Raw genomic sequence first — 18,874 nt, 5'->3', positions numbered from 1 at the left:
AGGGCAGTGTTTGTAGGAAGGCCAAGAGGGGCCAAGAAACATCATGCCCACTGCCCTCTGCTCCAAAGACCAGCCTGGCTGTAGGGGTGACATGGACAGGGGGAGAAGCTAGCACCTAGTTGCCAATGACAAATAGGCCTTTCCACTGGCAGGTCAGGGTGTCAGACGTGTTGATTCCTGGTTTACTCTGGACAGGAATCGTCGCTGTTGTATGGTCAAAGGCACCGCAGAGGGTAAGGGCTGTGAGTCAGACCACTGCAGTGAACCAGCCAAGCCGGGAAGCACAGCCCTGAGCATTTTGCAGCAGGGAGTCACCATAGCTGCTTTGGCCCCACGTAGCCTGTGGAGCAAATGTTTGAAGGAGAAGTGATGTCTCCTATCATCGCCGCCCAACCTCAAGGCAACATTCATCCATGCAAAGGTCCTCAGCCCCACCCGGAGCCTACCTGTGTTGGTGACGCTGTATTCTTCGCTCTTCTTCCTCGTTTGGTAAATGATGCACACCCAGACCAAAGAGGTCAGCACGATGCTGCATACCACAGCAATGGTGATGATGCCCACCGTGGTCCTGTCCTTCCTGCAGCCAAGAGACTGCAAGATGCTCACGTGGCTGTGAGCCCGTTCGGTCCCCAGGGTGTTGGACATTTCACAGGTGTATTTCCCAGCATCCTCCAGGATGACATTCCGAACAATCAAGAGCTGGTTGCCGGGGGTGAAATGATGCCTTTCCGTGACTACCAGGGGCTGGTCACCCTTCAGCCAGGTAATGCGTGGAGGCGGGCTGCCCGTGGCTTTGCACTGGAGGGCCACAGTTTCGCCCACAGATGCAACGTGGTCTTCCAGCGGATGAACCAAGGATGGAGTCTCTGGAGGGGGAATCACATGCAGATATTAGTGTCCGGGGTTACTATCAAGATTACACTCTAAAGCTACCGTACATAATTGAAAATGATACAATTCAGCACAGATTTGACCGCCAGTTCTGCTGTAGTTCTCTTTGGACATCCTAAAGACGACTATTACATAAGCCAGTATGTCCTTTGATTAGGACACGGAGTAATGGCTTTCATATACCCATAATACCCCATGGCCAAGAGCTCCCTCTCCTACTACAGATGTTCTTCCTGGATGCAAACACCCTGATAAAAGGACTGACTTCCAAAAAAGCAGAACTAATTTTTACAGGTATCTGGGCCTTTTTAAGTAGCCTGCCACAATGGGTCCGCATCATCCCAACCCCAATGTTTCAGCATGACCACATGGTCCTCTCTGGGTGTCTACGGCATCCTAGGCAGGCATGGTTCTTTGAGTAGATGTGATATCTTTCATTAGGCCAGCTGAATAGTTGGAAAAAAAAGTTCTTAGCAAGCTTTCGGGTGCAATCACCCTTCTTAGGAACCAAGCATTCCCACATCAGGAGCTCAAAGTGGTACTCCTGCCTGCTTTGTCCCAAGAGCACTTGAGCTGCTTACCCAGCACGGTGAGGGTGGCGTTGGCCAACACGGAGCCCGCGGAGTTCTGTGCTGTGCAGCTGTAGACACCCATGTCCTCTATCTTCACGTCCGTGATGAAGAAGACGTCGTCATCTGGCATGACGTGCATGCGGCGCTCCCGGGCTGCGGGGAAATCGGTGCCGCCATCTTTCTGCCAGGCTATTTGTGGGGTGGGGTGTCCCTCAGCCGCACACTCCAGCCGAGCGGTCATCCCTGTCCGGCTCGTGATGTCATGGGGAGTTTTGATAAACGAAGGCAACACTGTAAGGGCAAAGGCAGAGGAAGGTAAGGAACAGCCCTAAGGAAACGGGAACAGCCTTCCTGATGGCACCAGTCTTCCTGATGCTCCTACGCACCCCCTTGATGTCCTGAAGATGGATAAAGCAATTATTTACATGCAAGAGAGTATCACCTTCTCTCGCCATCCACCTATAAGCTCCTGTGAGCGGGCACTATGCATGTCTATGGCTCCACTATGGCTGAAACCAGCCCTCTTTCAACCCACGCTTCAAAGCTTGAGAGAAAACTAGTCATCTCCCAGACTTGACCTGGAAGAGGATGAAACAAAAACCATGAAAATTTTAATCAGGCCATTCCAGTCATCTTCCAGGCTTGACCTGGAAGGGGATGAAACAAAAACCAAAGGAAATTTTTATCCAAGCCGTTTCTTCTGCCTACACCTTTTGTATTTCCATTCCCAAAGGCTAAGTGGTGAAAAGCAAGCATGGAAGAAGATGGTTGTAGCTAATGGAATGACTCCTGCTTCAGACTCGGAGATTAAGAATGCATTTAAGGACTTGCCTGGATCGAGGCTATGGCAAGGCTCCTGTGTGCTTATGGCTCAGGCCCTCCCAGAGTCCAGTGGCATATGTAGGGCTGGACGAAACAGTTACCTACAGGGAAGGAAGGTGAATGGAGCTTTCCCCTTACCGTTCACAGTGAGACGGGCCTTGCTTGAGTACGTGGAGCCGAAGTGGTTAGTGATGATGCACTGGTAGCGTCCCTCATGGGTGAAGGTGACGTGCCGGAGGTGCAGGATGGTAGTGTACTCCATCACCTCGCCGTCCTGGGCCCGCACATGTGCGAAGTTCTCGATCTCGGCGTTGCGCAGAATCTCGTTGTCCTTCTTCCAGGCAAATGTCATGGGGGAGCTGCTGCTGCTGGCAGCCAAGCAGGTGAAGCGGATGTCCTTGCCCAGGACGGCAACTGTCGTCTCTGGCTGAATGATAATCTGGGGCTTGGGGAAATCATCTGAAAAACAATACGAGAGTTTCAGTTGCAGGCTGGGAGCCCTCGCTAGCTCGGTCACAAATTCTTGCGATTCCCGTCATTTAAAAAATACCGCCTAAGCACTGTTTGCAGGTGATGCATCATTGATTTGATTAACAATGAGTATCTTCTTACCTACAACACATACCTCCCCCCATAAGCTTCTGCATGTTGTTAATGGGGAAATAAAGTAACACTAGTTTCTGCAAACTTATGCCTCTACTAGAGGAAAGCGAAAACAAAGCTGAAAGTACAGCTCAGGGACCACACTGGGCTCCCTACCTGCTGCTACTCAGTTACTTACTGCCCCGTACCAATATCTTCAAGGTAGTATCTTTTTCCCTTCATTTGGCCTTTCAAATGCAAGATACATATCTTATTCAGGGGCGTATTGTATGTGGGAAAATATGGGAGATGGAGTGGGAGGCAGTAGCATTTCTACACAGCCACTGGTGATGGGGAAACAAAATGGCTACAGGCAGTAGCCTAGCGTATATGCTTCTGGGAGTTGGCTCCATAGTTTTATTATATGTATGTGTCTACTGGGCTCAGCACAACGAGGAACCGATCCCTGGCAGGAGCCTCTCAGTGCACTTATAATACAAAATCTTCAATCCCACTCCATGCTGTGTAAAATCAAACCACGAGGACATATCTGAACAGTTGCTGCGTGCAACCCCACCCCTAAACTCTCTGCCTTCACCGGAAATGAGTGGTGCTGGGTGCCGGGGGGGAGTTAAAGCAATTGTTGTGACTGACATCCCTAAGGACAACTGCTTACAAGCAAAGGGATCAAGGCACAACACGTCTACGAGCAGCAGCTGTATTTGGCTGTCACTTGTCCAAAGCAGAGACCTTTCTAAATGCCTTCTCGAACCTGGAAGACTGTTGGTTTTAGCAGCGCTCCAAACCATTTCTAGTACTGGATTTATCCAGAGCGTGTAATTTGATCTCTGATTAACATTTAATTAAGCAGCCGTGTCTCAGGAACTGGGGAGCACTGGTGGCTGGAGGCTTTGGCAGCCATCGGAGAGGCCAAGCTTTCCTTTGGTTGGAAACACCGAGTTTCCAGCTCTGCGCTGGCTTGCCGTGGGGGGAGAGTCTCCGCAGACACCTCAATAGCAGCCCCCAGGCCTGTGCTGAAGTAGGCCAGGCCTGACACTGCAAACACACGTGTGTGCATCCGTGCTCTGCAACAGCTGGTGGGGACTTTTCACACATGAGATGGGCAAGTGGCTGCAAGAGAACTAGGAACTGGAAAAAAACCCAGGGCAGACCCCGTTCGCGCTCTGCCGCTGCGTGACACCGGAGAGTGGGCAAGATGGACCTGTGGTCTGATCCAGTCAATGGCAGCTCTTGTTCTTAAGTAAGTGCTGCCCTTCAGCAGAGGAAAGGGAAATCTCAGGAGCTGCTCCGCTCTCCATGAGACAGCGAGGTGCAAAGCAGTGGGACAGCTTGGAAATCCACATCAGGTAACACTGCACGGAGAGAGAATCGGGCCTCCTTCAACCAAGGCAGGCACGAACAGAGCGCCTCTGGCTCCTCACCCCAGAACCACGTTTCCGATCCAATCTTTTAACTGTTCCCATGCAAAAGCGAAGTGTGTGTCTGCATGCGTGGGGCGGGCCTGTATTTTCAGCTGGTCTGCATTTAGCAAGCGGGTCTGCAGTCGCACTTAGCTGCAGCGGTGGCAGCGGTGGGTGTTTGGCTGAAAAGAAAGCGATCGCTTGTGCTCCAAAGGAAAGCAAAACCCCAGAAACGCATGAATGCAGGTCCAGCCGTCGGCGGCTCCATTTGATGTTGTGTAGGGGCCCACCAAAGAGACATCTGCTCAAAAAACCTCCTCTGCCCCTGTTTTAACTTCCTGTTCTTAGCACTGGAGACAAATGAGCTCAATACCCCCCCTATCTCCAGCCCCAAACGCAATCACATCACTGGCAAATTAAACCCTGAAATCATGGCCATCCGAAAGCACCGGGGCCAACAAAGTCTTCCTGCAAGTGAGCGCCCTGATCCGAAGCTGAAGCCAGGATTTGCCCCCTCTGGTTGGGTGCCTGGAGCGTCGGGTAAGGCATAGCCTGGCTGCAGAGTGCAACGTGTGGCTTTGGTGGGAAATAAATCATAGCCAGTGACAAAGTTTTAAAAGGCAGGCTTGGCTTTGCTTTGATCGCATTTGAAAACCTGCAAACACAGAAGCCCTCTCATAATAATATGCTAGCAGCGAAAGCCAATGGGCATCCTCTTCGCACGACCGCAAAACACGCGGGTGGGACTTACCACACACAAAACTCTCTGGCTGCACGGCAAAAATGCTCTGGCTTTTCAGCGACTCGGGGTGGGCGCAGGTCGCCACCACAAAGGGCTGCAGCTCCTTCTCCGCCAACCACTGCGGCAGCCACTTGAGCTGGCAGTCGCACAGGAAGCTGTCGCTGTTTATGTGGCTGCGGAGAGGAAAGGAGAAACCAAAGAGGCTCATGAGAGAGGCTCTGGAAAGCTCGCCGGGTCTCCAGGCTGCTCGTATCTCTCCCAGCCGAGGCAGATGGAAAAGGGTCTGCAGCGGTGCCGCCTGGGAACCAAGCTGACGGCGCTAAACGTGTCACGGCTGTGTAGCACTCTGCTCCTGCGCAGGACGCACCTCTGCCCTTTATAAAGACTCACTGTAAGTCTTGCAAGGACCCTGACATCCCACCGATGAGCTGTACTCGCCCACAGAGGCACCACGCAGGCGGCGCACGTCCACGGCAGGCTTGAGCCTGGAAGCCAGGAGTCGGGGTGTCCATCCTGCATCTCCAGTGACCACACCTGCTCCTTCTCCCCTACCTCGTGACCCTGAACATCTCCACCGCGTGTTGTAATTTAAGGTTTAATTTGCGGACTCTCCAATGTCATTCATTAGTTATGTACCAAGCCGGAGCCACTGTGAGCGCTAAGGCAGCCAGCCTGGACATGTACCTCCCTTCCTTTTGGTTGGGCAATTCGTCTGTACGTGCACCAGCTCTTCGGGAGAGGATGTTCAGCTCCATAGGTGTGTAGGGGAGTGCATTTTTTTGTGGCGGTCCAACAGAAACAGCAACTAATTTAAAACAAATGCCACCCCCCCACCACACACACATTTATCATCATCCTACTCCCATCTTAGTGGCTGCTAAGTGCACAGCTGTTGGGAAGGCCAAGGATACTTATCTACCAGCTTCAGTGACCTGAAACCATTGAAGGTGGGCTCTCGGCTGCCTATCTGGTGCTCCTTCAAAATACGTAATGACTGCAGTCCAGCTAACCCTGCTCTTCATGCACCACACAGGTATAACAGATTACATATGTGATTTTTTTTTTAAATACTCAGGGCCAAATTCTCCATTGGTGTCACACATTATAACCTGGAGAAAAACTGGCCCTTAAGCTGGCTTGCGGACTTATGAGGTACCGCCTGCAAAAGCGACTATAAAAGCTTCAGGTGCACCTCTGCAGCGGTTGTAAAAGCAATTTGGGGGAAAAGACATATCCTTTAAAGACCTTGCTATTGGTGGAGAGCCCAGCCAAGCTTGACTGAAAGCATTAATACCCAACGTCAAGCTGAGGTCATGAAATCTTCAGGACATGGAAAGATGACTAGAATCACAGAAAAGTAGGGCTGGAAGGGACCTCAGGAGGCCGTCTAGTCCAGCTCCCTGTTTAAGGCAGGATTTTCCCAGTCTAAACCATCCCAGCCAAGTGTCAGCACTGACTTCCCGGCTGCGCGGCAGCGTTCACGGAAGCGAGCTCCCTGGGGGCTGGCCTCTCATAAATCAAAGGCTTCCTCCCTGATGCTGCATCAAGGGCCAGTGCAAGGATGAAATGACTGAGCAGACTCTGAAGTACGCAGCGTTCATGGGCAGCGCGGAGAGTTGCAAAAACTTTGTCCTGGGGCTTTAGCTGTGGATAATGCTGAAGATCCGAGTCCCTTCGGTTCCCAGCCCCGCAGGCAGGAATTTGATGCCGACACCATCGCTTTTCAGCAACAGGCTCGCAAACCCCTGTCCCACATCCAGCACCACTTGAATGTGCCCAGACACTAGACTGAAGACTGACTGTTACCAGAGCATCCGATGACCCAGGAGCGCCCCGGCCACTCTGATAACATTCATGTTTGTGCACCCACGGGGCGAGGTGACGCACGGATCATGTTCGGACCGTGCTTATCGCCAAATGTCAGTGCAGCAGGCAGGCCCTAAACATGGCTGTAACTGAGAGGCAGGTGGTCTGCTGGGAATTAAATAGGTCACAGACCCCCGGGGAGTGGCTGGATTTCCCGACCGGAGATGAATCATAATTGCACGGATTCGAACCCCGCGGAAGAACCTGTTCCGACGATCTAATTTCAGTTGCTACCGAGCGTGCGATGTGCCCGGGACATCTGCTCTCGTGTAAAAATAACCAGTAGGGGAGGCTGGGGGCCGAGGACGAGATGGAGGGGATTTAAATTGTTTCCAGTGGTGTGCTGTCCATGTGACCAACCCACCAGCGTGAGAAAGCTTGCAGCCACTTTAGTAGCACACGTGGCACAGTTACTTACAGCTGCTTCAGGTTCTTCATCCTGGCAAAAGCATCCGCTTGGATGGACCTGATGGCGTTATCCCCGAGGTTCCTGCAGAACAAAACCAAAGGCGTTTTACCCATGAACAATGCTGTGGTGACCTCCAGAAGCCACTGTCCTTCCTCCACATCGAGGAGTGCAACAGCACTCAATAATATGGTAGGTCCTCGTTAAGGAAGTAAACCTCCAGCCTGTATTAAATCTTATACCCGCTGCCACTGGCACGGGGTCGGACTCAATGATCCGCTGAGGTCCCTTCCGACCCTAGCATCTATGGACCCCGTGGAGATCATGGCCAAAGGTTGCATGGACCACTGTTGACCATAAGTTGAAGATGGACAAGAGCGAGAAGCAAGGAAATGAGCAAGCAAATCCTGCCGAACGACAAGTGCCCCATTCTCTCGCTGTAACTCCTCAAGCTCACCCACCTCCACCACCCACAGCCCAGGCAACCCCCTTATCCTGAACAACCTTGAACTCCCACCATGTTCCCTGGTCAAGGACTAATCTTTAGCAGACTGAAGTGGTAAAGTGCTTCCACTACCTCCCAAACAGTCCTCCTGAATAAGAGCACTGCATTTGCTTGATTTATTTATACAAATGCTCAGAAAGCAGCACATGTCCAAAACATTATTAGAACGTGTCTTTGTAGGGGGTGGGGGCATTGCTCTTAATCCTAAGTAATGCGAGGAAAACGGGGCACACTTCCAAAAAGGAGTACTCGCAAATGTTTCCCTCTGCAAAAGTTAGTAAATATTTAACTGAAAAATTCACTTGTCCCCTGAACAGGGATTGTGCCAAATTTGGGAACTCCATTGCATCGTTAAAGTGTGAAAACAGACGGGCATTCATCCTGCCTCAAGTGTAAATCTCAGGGCAGCTGTACCCAGGAGGGAGGTTCTTACAACAGCTCGGAAATGCACGCACGCACGCATGTGTTTGCCGTGTATCCGTGGTCAGCCGAGCAACTTGCTCCAAGCCATACAGAACCCCAGTGGCTTAATTCAAACACAGGGAAATAATGATGAATCGCTGCTGGAGACACCGGCCCTGGGAGCAGCAGCAAAGAATGGCTTCGCTGCAGCCAACTCTGCGTCCTGCAAATAGCTCCACAGCAATTCTGCTGAATGGGACGAATCGTTTCTGCCTCGCGCGCTGGCCAACTCCAACATGTGTCAGCGGGAACGGTTGGAGGAGAGCAAGGGCTGGGCTTGAAGCACGGCTGAGCTGCAAACAGCCTGCAGAGCAGCAATGTGCAAGTCGAGGAGATATTTATCCCGGTCCAAACCAAAAAATTAAAGAGCATGCAAATTTGCCATATGTTCTATAACTTTGTTCCTGGCACAAAAAAAGGCCAAAGTTGAAGCTGACTTGTAATGAGAAGGAAGCAGCTGGCCCCCCACAAATGGACTGGCTTCTCGGTTTACAAAGACGCTATTAAATTGCTAGCAGACCTCTCAAGCAGCCACTTTTGGCAGGCCCTTTTCCAAGCTGCAAAGCATGGTAGGTTACTCACAGGTGCTCCAGGGCCTCCAAGCCCGAGAACGCTTTCTTGGCCACTGACTTGATCTTGTTTCCAAACAGAGTGCTGCAGTTTCCAAACATCCAGTGCCAGATAAACAGAAAGAAAAGGCAAAAAGAAAGAACACAATTAGCGTGGCTGTATCTGATAAAGTGTCCAGTGTAAGGCACTGGAAATCTGAACTGCAGAGATTAAGGGCCTGAAGTATGCGTGCCTTCCCCTCCTGAAATTAAATACTTTTATCTGCATTCGCATTTAATAGTGATGACAGCGGGAACCGGAACGCGCCATCTCGCATACAAAAAGGCAGGTTTGCGGCACTGCTTGGAAATCGGCTTGTTGAGTAACAGAAGGTCCCCTGTATTCCCCGAAGAGTAGCTGCAGACAGGTTTAAGTGCAGTGACAGTCTAACAAGAGTTTGGACTCTCCTTGGAACACCTTTCACTCCTGACCTTTCCCAGCTAGTACAAGGGGAATAATTTATTCACTGCCGCTCGGCCTCCTAGGATCACCTGAACTGCAGCGGGCATCCGAGGGGGCGCGCACTGTCTCCTTCTTACGTGTGCTCAACACGCCGGGGTCCTGACCCTGCCTTGCTCTTGTAGGCACTACTGGAATTAGAGTTAAGGGTTTCAAGAGAGGAGAGAGACAAGTTGGACGGGTTTCCACCAGCCAGTGATGTGCCTACAGAGCGGGGCCTGCAGTGCTAAGCAGCAGCAAATTAACGGGGCTATTTGTGGAAAGCTGCTGATTGCAGTGATCCCAGCACAGCCTGATATTTCTGCCGCGTCTCGGTTCTTTGTTGCTCGCGATCCAGCGATCGCCGACTGGCCAGGTGGAAAGCCTGGCAAGCTCAGGTGAACTGCAGGAAGGTGAGCTGCACAAAGCCACCTTCAAAGGATCTGGGAAGCTTTTGGACGAGGCGAGTATGGTTCTGCAAACAGCACCTAGCCCTCCTTTTGCAGATGGCAGACGGGCAATATGCAACACGTATCCCCCTGATGAGGTGAAGCAAGTATTACGAGACGAGTTATCCCTGCATCTTCTTCTTTTGTTGACATTTTCCAGCCCTGGCAATGGCCAACACGTAGACCCATGCATGTCAGCAAGGTCTGGGCTCTGGACAAGAACGCGCATCCTGACCCTGGCTGCATTCATGCCCCGGGGTGTGTGGCCCCTGGGACTCTGCATCTCGGAGCAAACAGACCCGGCTGTGGTTTACTGTAAAACACGAGAAGCGACACGCGCTTGGCCCAAACCAATCCAAACCCACACACCTCATCGTGTCCCCGTTCCTCGGCCCCAACAAAGGGAAGTCTGTTTTAGCCTGAGTAAGATATCCCATCATTCCTCTCCCCACAGCAAGGCAGCCCAGAGCTGGCTACCACCCAATGTCATGGTAACTTTCTGTCACATGTTTGATTGGAAACAAATTGCTGCCTCTTGGTCTTTCTCTGTACAAAATGTTCAACTACAAAGCACAATCGAAAGCTTAGGTTTCATGAAAAGTTAACTCTCAGTCTCTGCAGAAAAAACGTACTCTTACGTCTTCCCTTACGCTCAAGATTAGCTTAGCATAACACCCCAGTTGCATAATCAGAGAGGGTGACCCGTTCTTTACATTTATTTTTTTAATGATTAGAATAAAGACTAGCCAGAGGTTTGAAGGCATAGCAGACGCACTTATGGCCTGGCCATCAGACTGCAATGAATCTGGGAAGTCTGCTAAACACCTGGTCACAACAAGGACACGAGAAGGAAGGAAGGTGAGCGATACAAAGACACACTTCCCTGCACCCCCCTTTACAGAAATTAGCTCTTTTGTGCTGCAAAGATGTTGCAAACTAGATTGAACTCCTTCTGATAGGAACAGACCGCGAGAGTCTAGACGTGTTATTTTATTACAGGGAAGACTGCCTGGTCTTCTGACCCGGAGGAAATAGTCTGTAGGGAGGATCAGAGACAGACCACACCCGTCTCAAAAAAGAGCTCTTCTAAATGTCCCCCTTTTTTTCCTGTCTTGCCTTTAACATCCCCAGCTCATATATTCTCCACCTGCGGATCTTGGTAGACAAATACTGGAACTCATTTACCGAACACAAGTGTTTGCTATTACGGCTGCACACGAAACTACTTTCTAGAGCCATATTCCTCAATCATGCTAATTCCTATGAGCGCCATGGAGAATACTGCTCATCCTCCACAGCCAGACATGGTCCTTAAAAACGGAAGGTGTTGATTCTGTTTATATTCACACTCGGTGTGAGGGCATGTTTGCGCGTAGCAAAGTGTACAAATGTGCGTGTTTGCATAAAAAATAAGTGCATACTTTTTATGCAATAATTATGCAATGATTATATATATATAATCATTATTATATATAAAAATATAATATGCAACTGGGTACATATGGATAGAAAACTACTCTGTAGGTGCATCTACACATGCACCAATGCGCTTTAGTTAGTGCACATTAAATCTAATACCTCCATTGTGAGGTACTAAGAAAATTCACATTAGCTTGTCTTAATGCACATTAACTAAAGAGCAGAGTTATTGGGCACATCTACACATGTACTTTAAGGCACATTAGCCTATTTTAATGAGCATTGAAGTGTCACCAAAAAACCGTGCTCTTTAGTTAATGTGCATTAAAGGCAGGCTGATGCACATTTTCCTAGTACTTCACAATGGAGGTGCCAGATCTAATGCATGTTAACTAAAGCACATTAAGGCACATGTAGATATGCCCTATAAGTGACGCTTAATTCACATTAACTAAATAGCACAGGTTTTTTTTTAAGTCACACTTTAGTGTGCATTACAGTAGGCTAATGCGCATTAAGGTGCACGTGTAGATGTGCCCATGTGTTGTGCTATATCAGAAGCAAACAGAGGAGTGTGTGAAGAAGCTACCATATACTCCAGCAAAAAAATCCAGATTCCTCCTTGCTTAGGGGCCCAAGCCAGGCACTTTTCTAATTATAAAGCGATTACAGTTCAGTGACTTCAAAGGGACCCGGTGTTTTGGAGTGAGAGGCCGGTGGTATGCAGCTCAGCAAGTAGCCAGCTTGCTGCAAGGGAAGAAAGCGAGCGAGTAGCAGCACGGTCACGGATACAGGCAGACAACAGCCCTGCACTCATGCAAGCCAGTAGAAGGCGGCATTTCCCCCCCTTGCCAGCTTTGCACCTGTCTGATGGTCTTTGACTGAGTGAGCCATCAAAAACCGGTTAAGGTTAGTGGCTTGAATAATTGGGGACCTGGCAGCTCCACAGAGACTCCACGGAGGTTTTTTATGCTCCGGTGGCTCTCAGCTCCGTCTTCTGGAGCAACATTTTAATTTAGGCCTGCCTCCTCCATCCCGGAGAGCTTCATCTATAATTCAGGGGAGGCTAAAGTGACTGGCCTCTCCACCTCCTAGTTTAACACCTTCATTATGCTGAACAACGCTCTCATGGCTAAATCCTTTCAGACGCTAATCCAGGCCAGATCAAAGGAGAGCAGCTTTTAAGGCAATCTCCACAGAGCTGAGGTGATTATTAATTCATTGGAAGGCTTTCTCTGAAGTGCCCTTTTATTTGTTGTATGCTAATGCATTTAAACCCCACTGACTGTTTAAACACAGGTTGCACCACGTAGGAGTAGGCAAGCCAGCGTTTAAAAAAGTTTGGGAACAGGAGTGATGCTTTTTGCAGCCCTGAGACAAAATTCAAAGCCAGGACTTGAGCCCCCGTGAGCTGAACAGGCTCAGGCAGAACATCTCTCAATGGGGCAGCTCCAAGCGTGACGAGCACGGCCTCAAACAGCGCAGCGAGGTGATCTGTGTGCTCCAACACTGGGAAGCAAAACAGCTGTTGAGCCGCAAAGTCACAGCCATCCTTGCGTCAGGGAAGAGCATGCAGCCCTCTGCACCCCAGGCTGGACTGCGCCGAGACCAATGCAAGGCAAGAGGATGGAAATGAAAAGGTAACCAAGAACTCCCCCGGCCCTGTGCGCACACTTCACAACCGGACACTTCCCCGGTCATATTCCCCGAGGCAGCCGCTAATAGCACAGGCAAGGATCACGTGTGCAAACCTGTGTCTTGTGCCTCTGGAGGAAGCCCAGAGGAGTTCCTCCAGGACGGGTCTTTCCTCCGCTCCTGCCGTGCTGCCGACGCTGCGCTCTTCCCCTGGGCCACTCTTGTCTTCAAATCCCCTCCAGCTAAAACCCACCTTTGCTTCTCTCTTCAAACTCTTCCCTCCCACACACTGAACCTTTCTCCTCACTTTCTTCAGAGAAAACAGCAAGACAATTTGCAGTCTGCCCCCATGATCCGTCACTGAGTGCCCTGCCTTTTTTCCAGTGATGCCTATTAAAGTTTCCTGCCTAACCAGTACCTGCTTTGCATCCTCTTCTACCTCGTATTTCCCTCACCCCTATTCTCAACCCCTTTGGTGCACTCTCTGCCAACTGCTCTCAGGTCCTTCCCCATCCTCTCACATCCCCAGGTCTCCGACGAATACCCCTTCTCCTCTAAAATGGTCCCAGACCTACAGCAGGTCCCTTTTCTCTAGCCCCATCTTAGGTCCTCACCAGTCTTGCAGTAGCTCTCCTTCCCCACCCCCAAAATCCCTCTCCCCGAGGTCTCTAATAACAAGGAGACAATATACCGCCTGCCAGGATTCATTCCAGCTGTCCGCTATCCATCTAGGCCCTTTTACTACACCTCTAGCTGTGGCATCTCAGCACTGGAGACAGTGTGATGAGAGAGACGCAGGCTTAAACAAAGGCAAGAAGTAATGATTAGAAGGGGGCTTGCAATTCGTCAGGAGCCAACGGCACTTTTCTGACACGGCTGATTTTATACAGCCAATTTCAAAAACCCCTCTCCGGGCAATCCCTTCCAAAGGGAGAAGCAGCGAGCTGACCAGGAATTCAAGTGCTGAGCCAAGCAAAACGTCAGCTGGACCCTGGCAAAGATCAAGCCATCTGAAAATATCTGCAATGCACGTCTTTCCTTGAATGCTTCCCTCAAATGATATCGGTTTGTCCCTTTCAAGAGGCTGTGCCCGATGTATTTGCTGCAGCTTCCCTGCTGTTATCAGAACAGCTCTCTCAAATAAACCAGTGCAAACCAGTCTGCCTCACCAGCAATAACCAACAGCGGGCCCCCCACCAGACCTTCCTCCTACTCACTCATCTCCTAGAGCACAACGTGTCACGTGCAACTTCCTCTGATTTTTACTGCTGTCTGTTCAGCTGCTCCACCTCGTTCAGAGAGTATGTTAAAGCTTTTCTTGTCCGCTTTTGTTGCCAAATTGTACTGTGCTGAAACTTTAAGGGGCAGAGATCATCAACCACTGCTGTAGCGCAGGGCTTACTCCTTTGCTATGAAAACAGGAGCTACTAACAATGTCATTTATTTGCACCGAGTGACTTGAGACGGAGGATTTTGTCTCGCACTTTCTTTAGATGTTTTCCTTCTTCCTAAAGAACAAAGCCTGCATAGGAAGAAAACCCTCCCTCCGTCTCTCATGTACGCGCGCACACAACTGCTTCACGTAAAGGGCTCAACAAAACTTCAAAAGCTGGGGTACTCACAGCTTGCTTAGGTTTTCAAGGCCTGTAAAAGCCCCATTGGTGTCTTCTATTGTGCCCGAAATCTCGTTATGGTCCAGATCCCTGGGGGGGAGACAAAAGAAAGCTCACAATCAATTTCTCAGCCTGGGGCAAGCCATTAAAGACCTAGAGGGAAAAGTTTGGGAACAGCTTATGAAGAGCTTCCCACTTCATCCCTTGCAGTACATCACCCTCCCATCAAAAGTCCAGCTTTGCAGCAAAGCAAGGTTAAATCAACTTTGTCAGAGCCGGCCCAGCTCCTTTCACATTGCTTTTCTTGCACACAGACCAGAACACCGGCCCGTGATGGTGATGCTTCCATATCTACCGCTTACAGTAAATATGAAAAAACTCTTGGGCTTAAGCTCTTTGCTCTTTCTTTGTGGCTGTATGAAATAGCCCATTGTGGGGAGGGACGAATCTCTCAGTGAGCTTTGCTGGCTTGGTATCTTTTTTTTATAGGAACGGCCAAAGAGAGACTTGGGACTCAGACCCGAGGTATCTCTGGTGCAGTGTCATGTCCCTAGCAATGATACTTCAGAGGAAGGTATCCCCCAAAGTAGGAAGAAGTGCAATACTCTTCCAACCAAACTTGGTTTCATCCTGATTTCTAGCACTTTGTTTAAATCCTGATGCACAAGCTTTAATTTCCCTTCTCACACGATAGCATTAATTAGGGCAACTCTGCATGGCCTTGTTGTCCCCGTAAATGTCCAGTCCCTTTTGGAAATGACTGTCTTCAGCTATCTTTCTCAATGAGTTCCTGAGTCCAGGGGCTTGGCAAAGGGAAATGTGCTGGCACAGCTATACCAGGATAATTTTAATGCTCTACTTCTCTTTCATGTAACTTCTTCCATGTCTTCTATTTTGTTCCTACACAGATACAAGCATAAGGCCCAGTTCAACCTATTTTGCTTTCAAAATGAACCCTGAACCTTGCAGTGAGGCAGGGATCAATGCAAATGAGCAAACCAGGAAACAAACAAAATAGTAAACATTTTGAAATAGCCTAAGAAACGCTTTTTGGCTTTAAATCTCCAGCCAACTGTGTTCCAGCACGCTGACCCTAACTTTCAGTGTTAAGAGTAAGTTAAGATAAATGCACATGGAGGTGTCCTAACATTTCACAGGGAAGCACACACAAACCCCCTCCAAAACATTATCTCGCCATTTGTATTTCGCCTCTTTTGAGGTTAATCAGAACAGCGGGAAAGTTTCAAACGCTGCTTTGTTTTTTTTAAGGCACATATTCAAATGCATTGATTTAAAAGCAATGCAAAAATCTAGAACTCTTGGGTCAGAAATGGTAACTTTTATCAGACCAACTGGAAAATCGCAAAAAATATTCTTTTTCTGCGATTTCCCAGTTTGTCTAATAAAAGGTATCATTTCTGAACCAAGAGTTTTAGATTTTTGCATTTCTTTTTGTCTCAGATCAACACGGCTACCAAATACCTCTTTGATTTAAAATACTCTTTTTTGTTTCATGCTATGCTTGGAAGGATTCTTCAGGCACGGGGTAGTTTTTGGACGCTGTGCTACGGATATCTGGTTCTGCATGGGAACAGGAGAACGAGTGTAGGCGCAATTTATGTGTATAGCACCTCTACCAAGCCTCCCTTAGCTAGGACAAGGCTGGGACGTACCAAAGTGACTGCAGGATTGATTTCTTGGCTTTTTTTGAATGTGAACTAAAAGAAGTGGCCAGAAGCCGCAACCCCTGCTTTTCAGCTGGCGTCCATACGAGACCTGCGTCTTGCATCTCAGAGCAACTGGCCCAGACAGTATACCCGTGCCCGTCAGCACGATCTGTGGGCAGATCCATGCCAAGGGGATGGCAGAAAACAAACGCAGCAGGGTGCTGGCCCCACAGTACTGTGGTGACACTAGGGGAGAGGAACGGTCGAGTCTGTGGGTGTTGGGCTGATGCTGCTCGCAGGAACACCTGAAAGACCCCTCTCCGCCTCGAAGCCTTTTTTCTGGCCAGCTCCACCCCGTGACTCTGCTTGGGCCCCCTGGCCAGCTGCCCCTTCCCAGGGTGCGAAGCAGAGGATGAGAAGGAGCAGCCTGTTTGAGACCTGACATGCACTTTTATGAATTGCCCGTTGCATTGTGCTGGCTTAGAAAAGGGAAGAAAATAGCGCTGCTTGTTGCTATGCTTGTCCTTCCAAAAGCAAGTGAAAGGCTTAGTGTTAAGAAGGGGAAAAACCTGCTTTTTCACATGGACAAAAATTGGAGAGAGTGGGTATTCCGGCCGGGCTCGCTTTGTATTCAGCTCCTCTGCTTTCCCTGCCCCTGTTGCCAATTTCCTATTCTTTCCGGCTGGCTGAGCCTGAATGCTCGCTGCCTTGTTAATCATTGTGCGGCGAGGTCCCCAGGCCTGACCTCGATTTGAATAGCTCCACATTTCAGCAGTTTCACACCCACCAAAGGCTCGTCAACAATAGGCCATAATTAAAGCATGCTCGGGTCTTTTTCACCAGGTGCAGGGCCCAATAGGCCTTCTTCTTTATTAAATTAGAGCTCTCTCTCTCTGTGCGCTGAACATAAAAGGGGCTCGGCATTAACTGCAAAGAGAAGAGAGCTCCCAGCTCCTTTTCCCTCATTTTTCTTAGGAAGCCTTTGGCCCCCGCACTGACAGCTGCTTGGGAGAAGACCTTTGCTGAATGCCAATGCCTGAAAGGCTCCAGCTTTAAAAAAACAGAGGCCCTTCTCAGTCACTTCCTCCAGTGTGAAACTCAATAGACGGGATAAATAAGATGTTTGCCGTACAGTAACCGGGCCCAGGGAAGCCGCTCCGTTCTCACTGCCTTTTAATTAATCAAGGCGTAATGGGTGAGCGAAGAGGAATCAAAGTATCAAGCTGTATTTCTTTAGTTTTAAAAAAAAAAAGAAACCCACAGAATTCAATCAGTCCAATGAACACAGCTGGCCTTGATGTCTGAATATGCTCTAGCGACTTCCCAGCGTGGGAGATTAAAGAGCCAGGCAGCCAACAGAAAGGGGGACACCCCTCACGCTGGTGGTACTAAGGACAGCACGATGCTGACATGAACAAACCAAATCCCAAAGGGAAGGGCTGGATTCCCCACTCCTTGATGGAGACTCAAATCAGGCCCAGATACCCACCCCCCTGGAAGATGCGTGGTGAGGGCTGGTGATGCCCCTGCTTTTGTGCCTGGTCGGGTTGAGGGTAGGACATGGCCCCTTCCAGTCTGATGTTCCCAACCCCTCACTCCTTGATGGGCTGGAACAGGACCGCTCCTCAGCAGTGCACAGCAGCACTCGTGAGGCTTTCCAGCCCAGTGGGAACAAGGCTGCCGTATCCACGTGTGTGTACTCAGGTGTGTGTCGCGCAGCTCCCCACGAGGGCAACTTACAGCACGCGCAGGTTTTGGAGTCCCTTGAAGGCGCCCTCGGCGATGTGGCTGATGGAGTTGCGGCTGAGTCGCAGCACGTGCAGCCCCCCCAGGTCTGCCAGGCTCCCCTCGTCCAGCCGGGTCAGGTTGTTGTAGGACAAGATTCTGGAGAGAAAACCAGTGTGCCGGTCACTACGAGCACTTTCCATTCGCTCTGCAATGGCCCGGGAGTTTCCTTGCAAGTCAGCTCCCGTGCACGGCCCATGTACAACACAGAGCTCCCATATGATGCAGCATCTCAGTAGGGGCTAACTGGGATGCAAGGAGGAAGCAGGGTCCAGTCTGCAAACACTGCAAAGGGTAATGTGGAACATATGCATCTAGGAGCAAATCAGGAGAAACTCTGGCCCCATCTGGCCTCCCTGTCAAGCCCAGGACTGCCAAGGCTTGCCAACTCACTGGGAGTAGCTATCCTGCCTCCCCTCCAGGCTGCTTGGTGCTATCAACTTCAGACCAGAGGCTTCCACTGTGAATGCATATTCTTGGCAGGGCCGTGCCTATTGCAATCCTGGGTGTCTCGTCTCTATTCATTTTCACCCAGGGAGCCCCAGGCATCTAGGTGTGGGTGTCTCCATTGCTTGCCCAACCCCAGCCAAGAGCACGAGCCAAAACAATTTTGCTACGAGGCAATTTAGTATGTAGCAATGCATCGTTTAATAGTTCCCTTCCCACGTGGGGCAGGTCACCCCCACAATCCACCCCTGCCTTGTCCCAAGGGTGTGCGCATGCCTGAGATCCCTACTCAATGACTGACAGCGGAGGGGTTGCCTTGGTTTCTATCCACCCTCTTCCATCGCGCGTGCTCTCCCCTGGCTTTATGGCCGGTCTCGGGCAGTGGCGTAGCTGGCACTCACAGGGGCAGAGATGAGATGTGGCTAGCAGCAAATATGGACTTTTCTGATAAGAAGCCTCAACCCTACCTCTAAAGGGAAATGTCACGGCACTGCCACTGGGGCGGGGCTGGATAAGGGCAGACAGGCTGGTGTGGAAGATCCC

The 18,874-nt window shown here is 50.1% G+C and overlaps 1 protein-coding gene across 1 annotated transcript in view; it reads right to left on the bottom strand.

The window, feature by feature from the left end:
* LRIG1 (leucine rich repeats and immunoglobulin like domains 1) overlaps positions 1–18,874 on the bottom strand; it is a 74,265-nt gene that overhangs the window by 6,831 nt on the left and 48,560 nt on the right. Inside the window, exons 8-15 of the mRNA XM_019536994.1 lie at positions 17,840–17,983; positions 14,442–14,522; positions 8,852–8,923; positions 7,315–7,386; positions 5,040–5,203; positions 2,424–2,744; positions 1,473–1,754; positions 447–866 (exon numbers count right to left, since the gene is read on the bottom strand). Coding sequence (XP_019392539.1) covers positions 447–866; positions 1,473–1,754; positions 2,424–2,744; positions 5,040–5,203; positions 7,315–7,386; positions 8,852–8,923; positions 14,442–14,522; positions 17,840–17,983 — 1,556 coding nt within the window. The remainder of the gene's footprint in view (positions 1–446; positions 867–1,472; positions 1,755–2,423; positions 2,745–5,039; positions 5,204–7,314; positions 7,387–8,851; positions 8,924–14,441; positions 14,523–17,839; positions 17,984–18,874) is intronic.

This window comes from Crocodylus porosus, unplaced genomic scaffold (assembly GCF_001723895.1).
Source record: "Crocodylus porosus isolate Cpor-Errol unplaced genomic scaffold, CroPor_comp1, whole genome shotgun sequence".
Classification (NCBI taxonomy): Eukaryota; Metazoa; Chordata; order Crocodylia; family Crocodylidae; genus Crocodylus; species Crocodylus porosus.
Note: the sequence above shows the minus strand (reverse complement) of the source record. Positions and strands in the feature narration are given on the sequence as shown.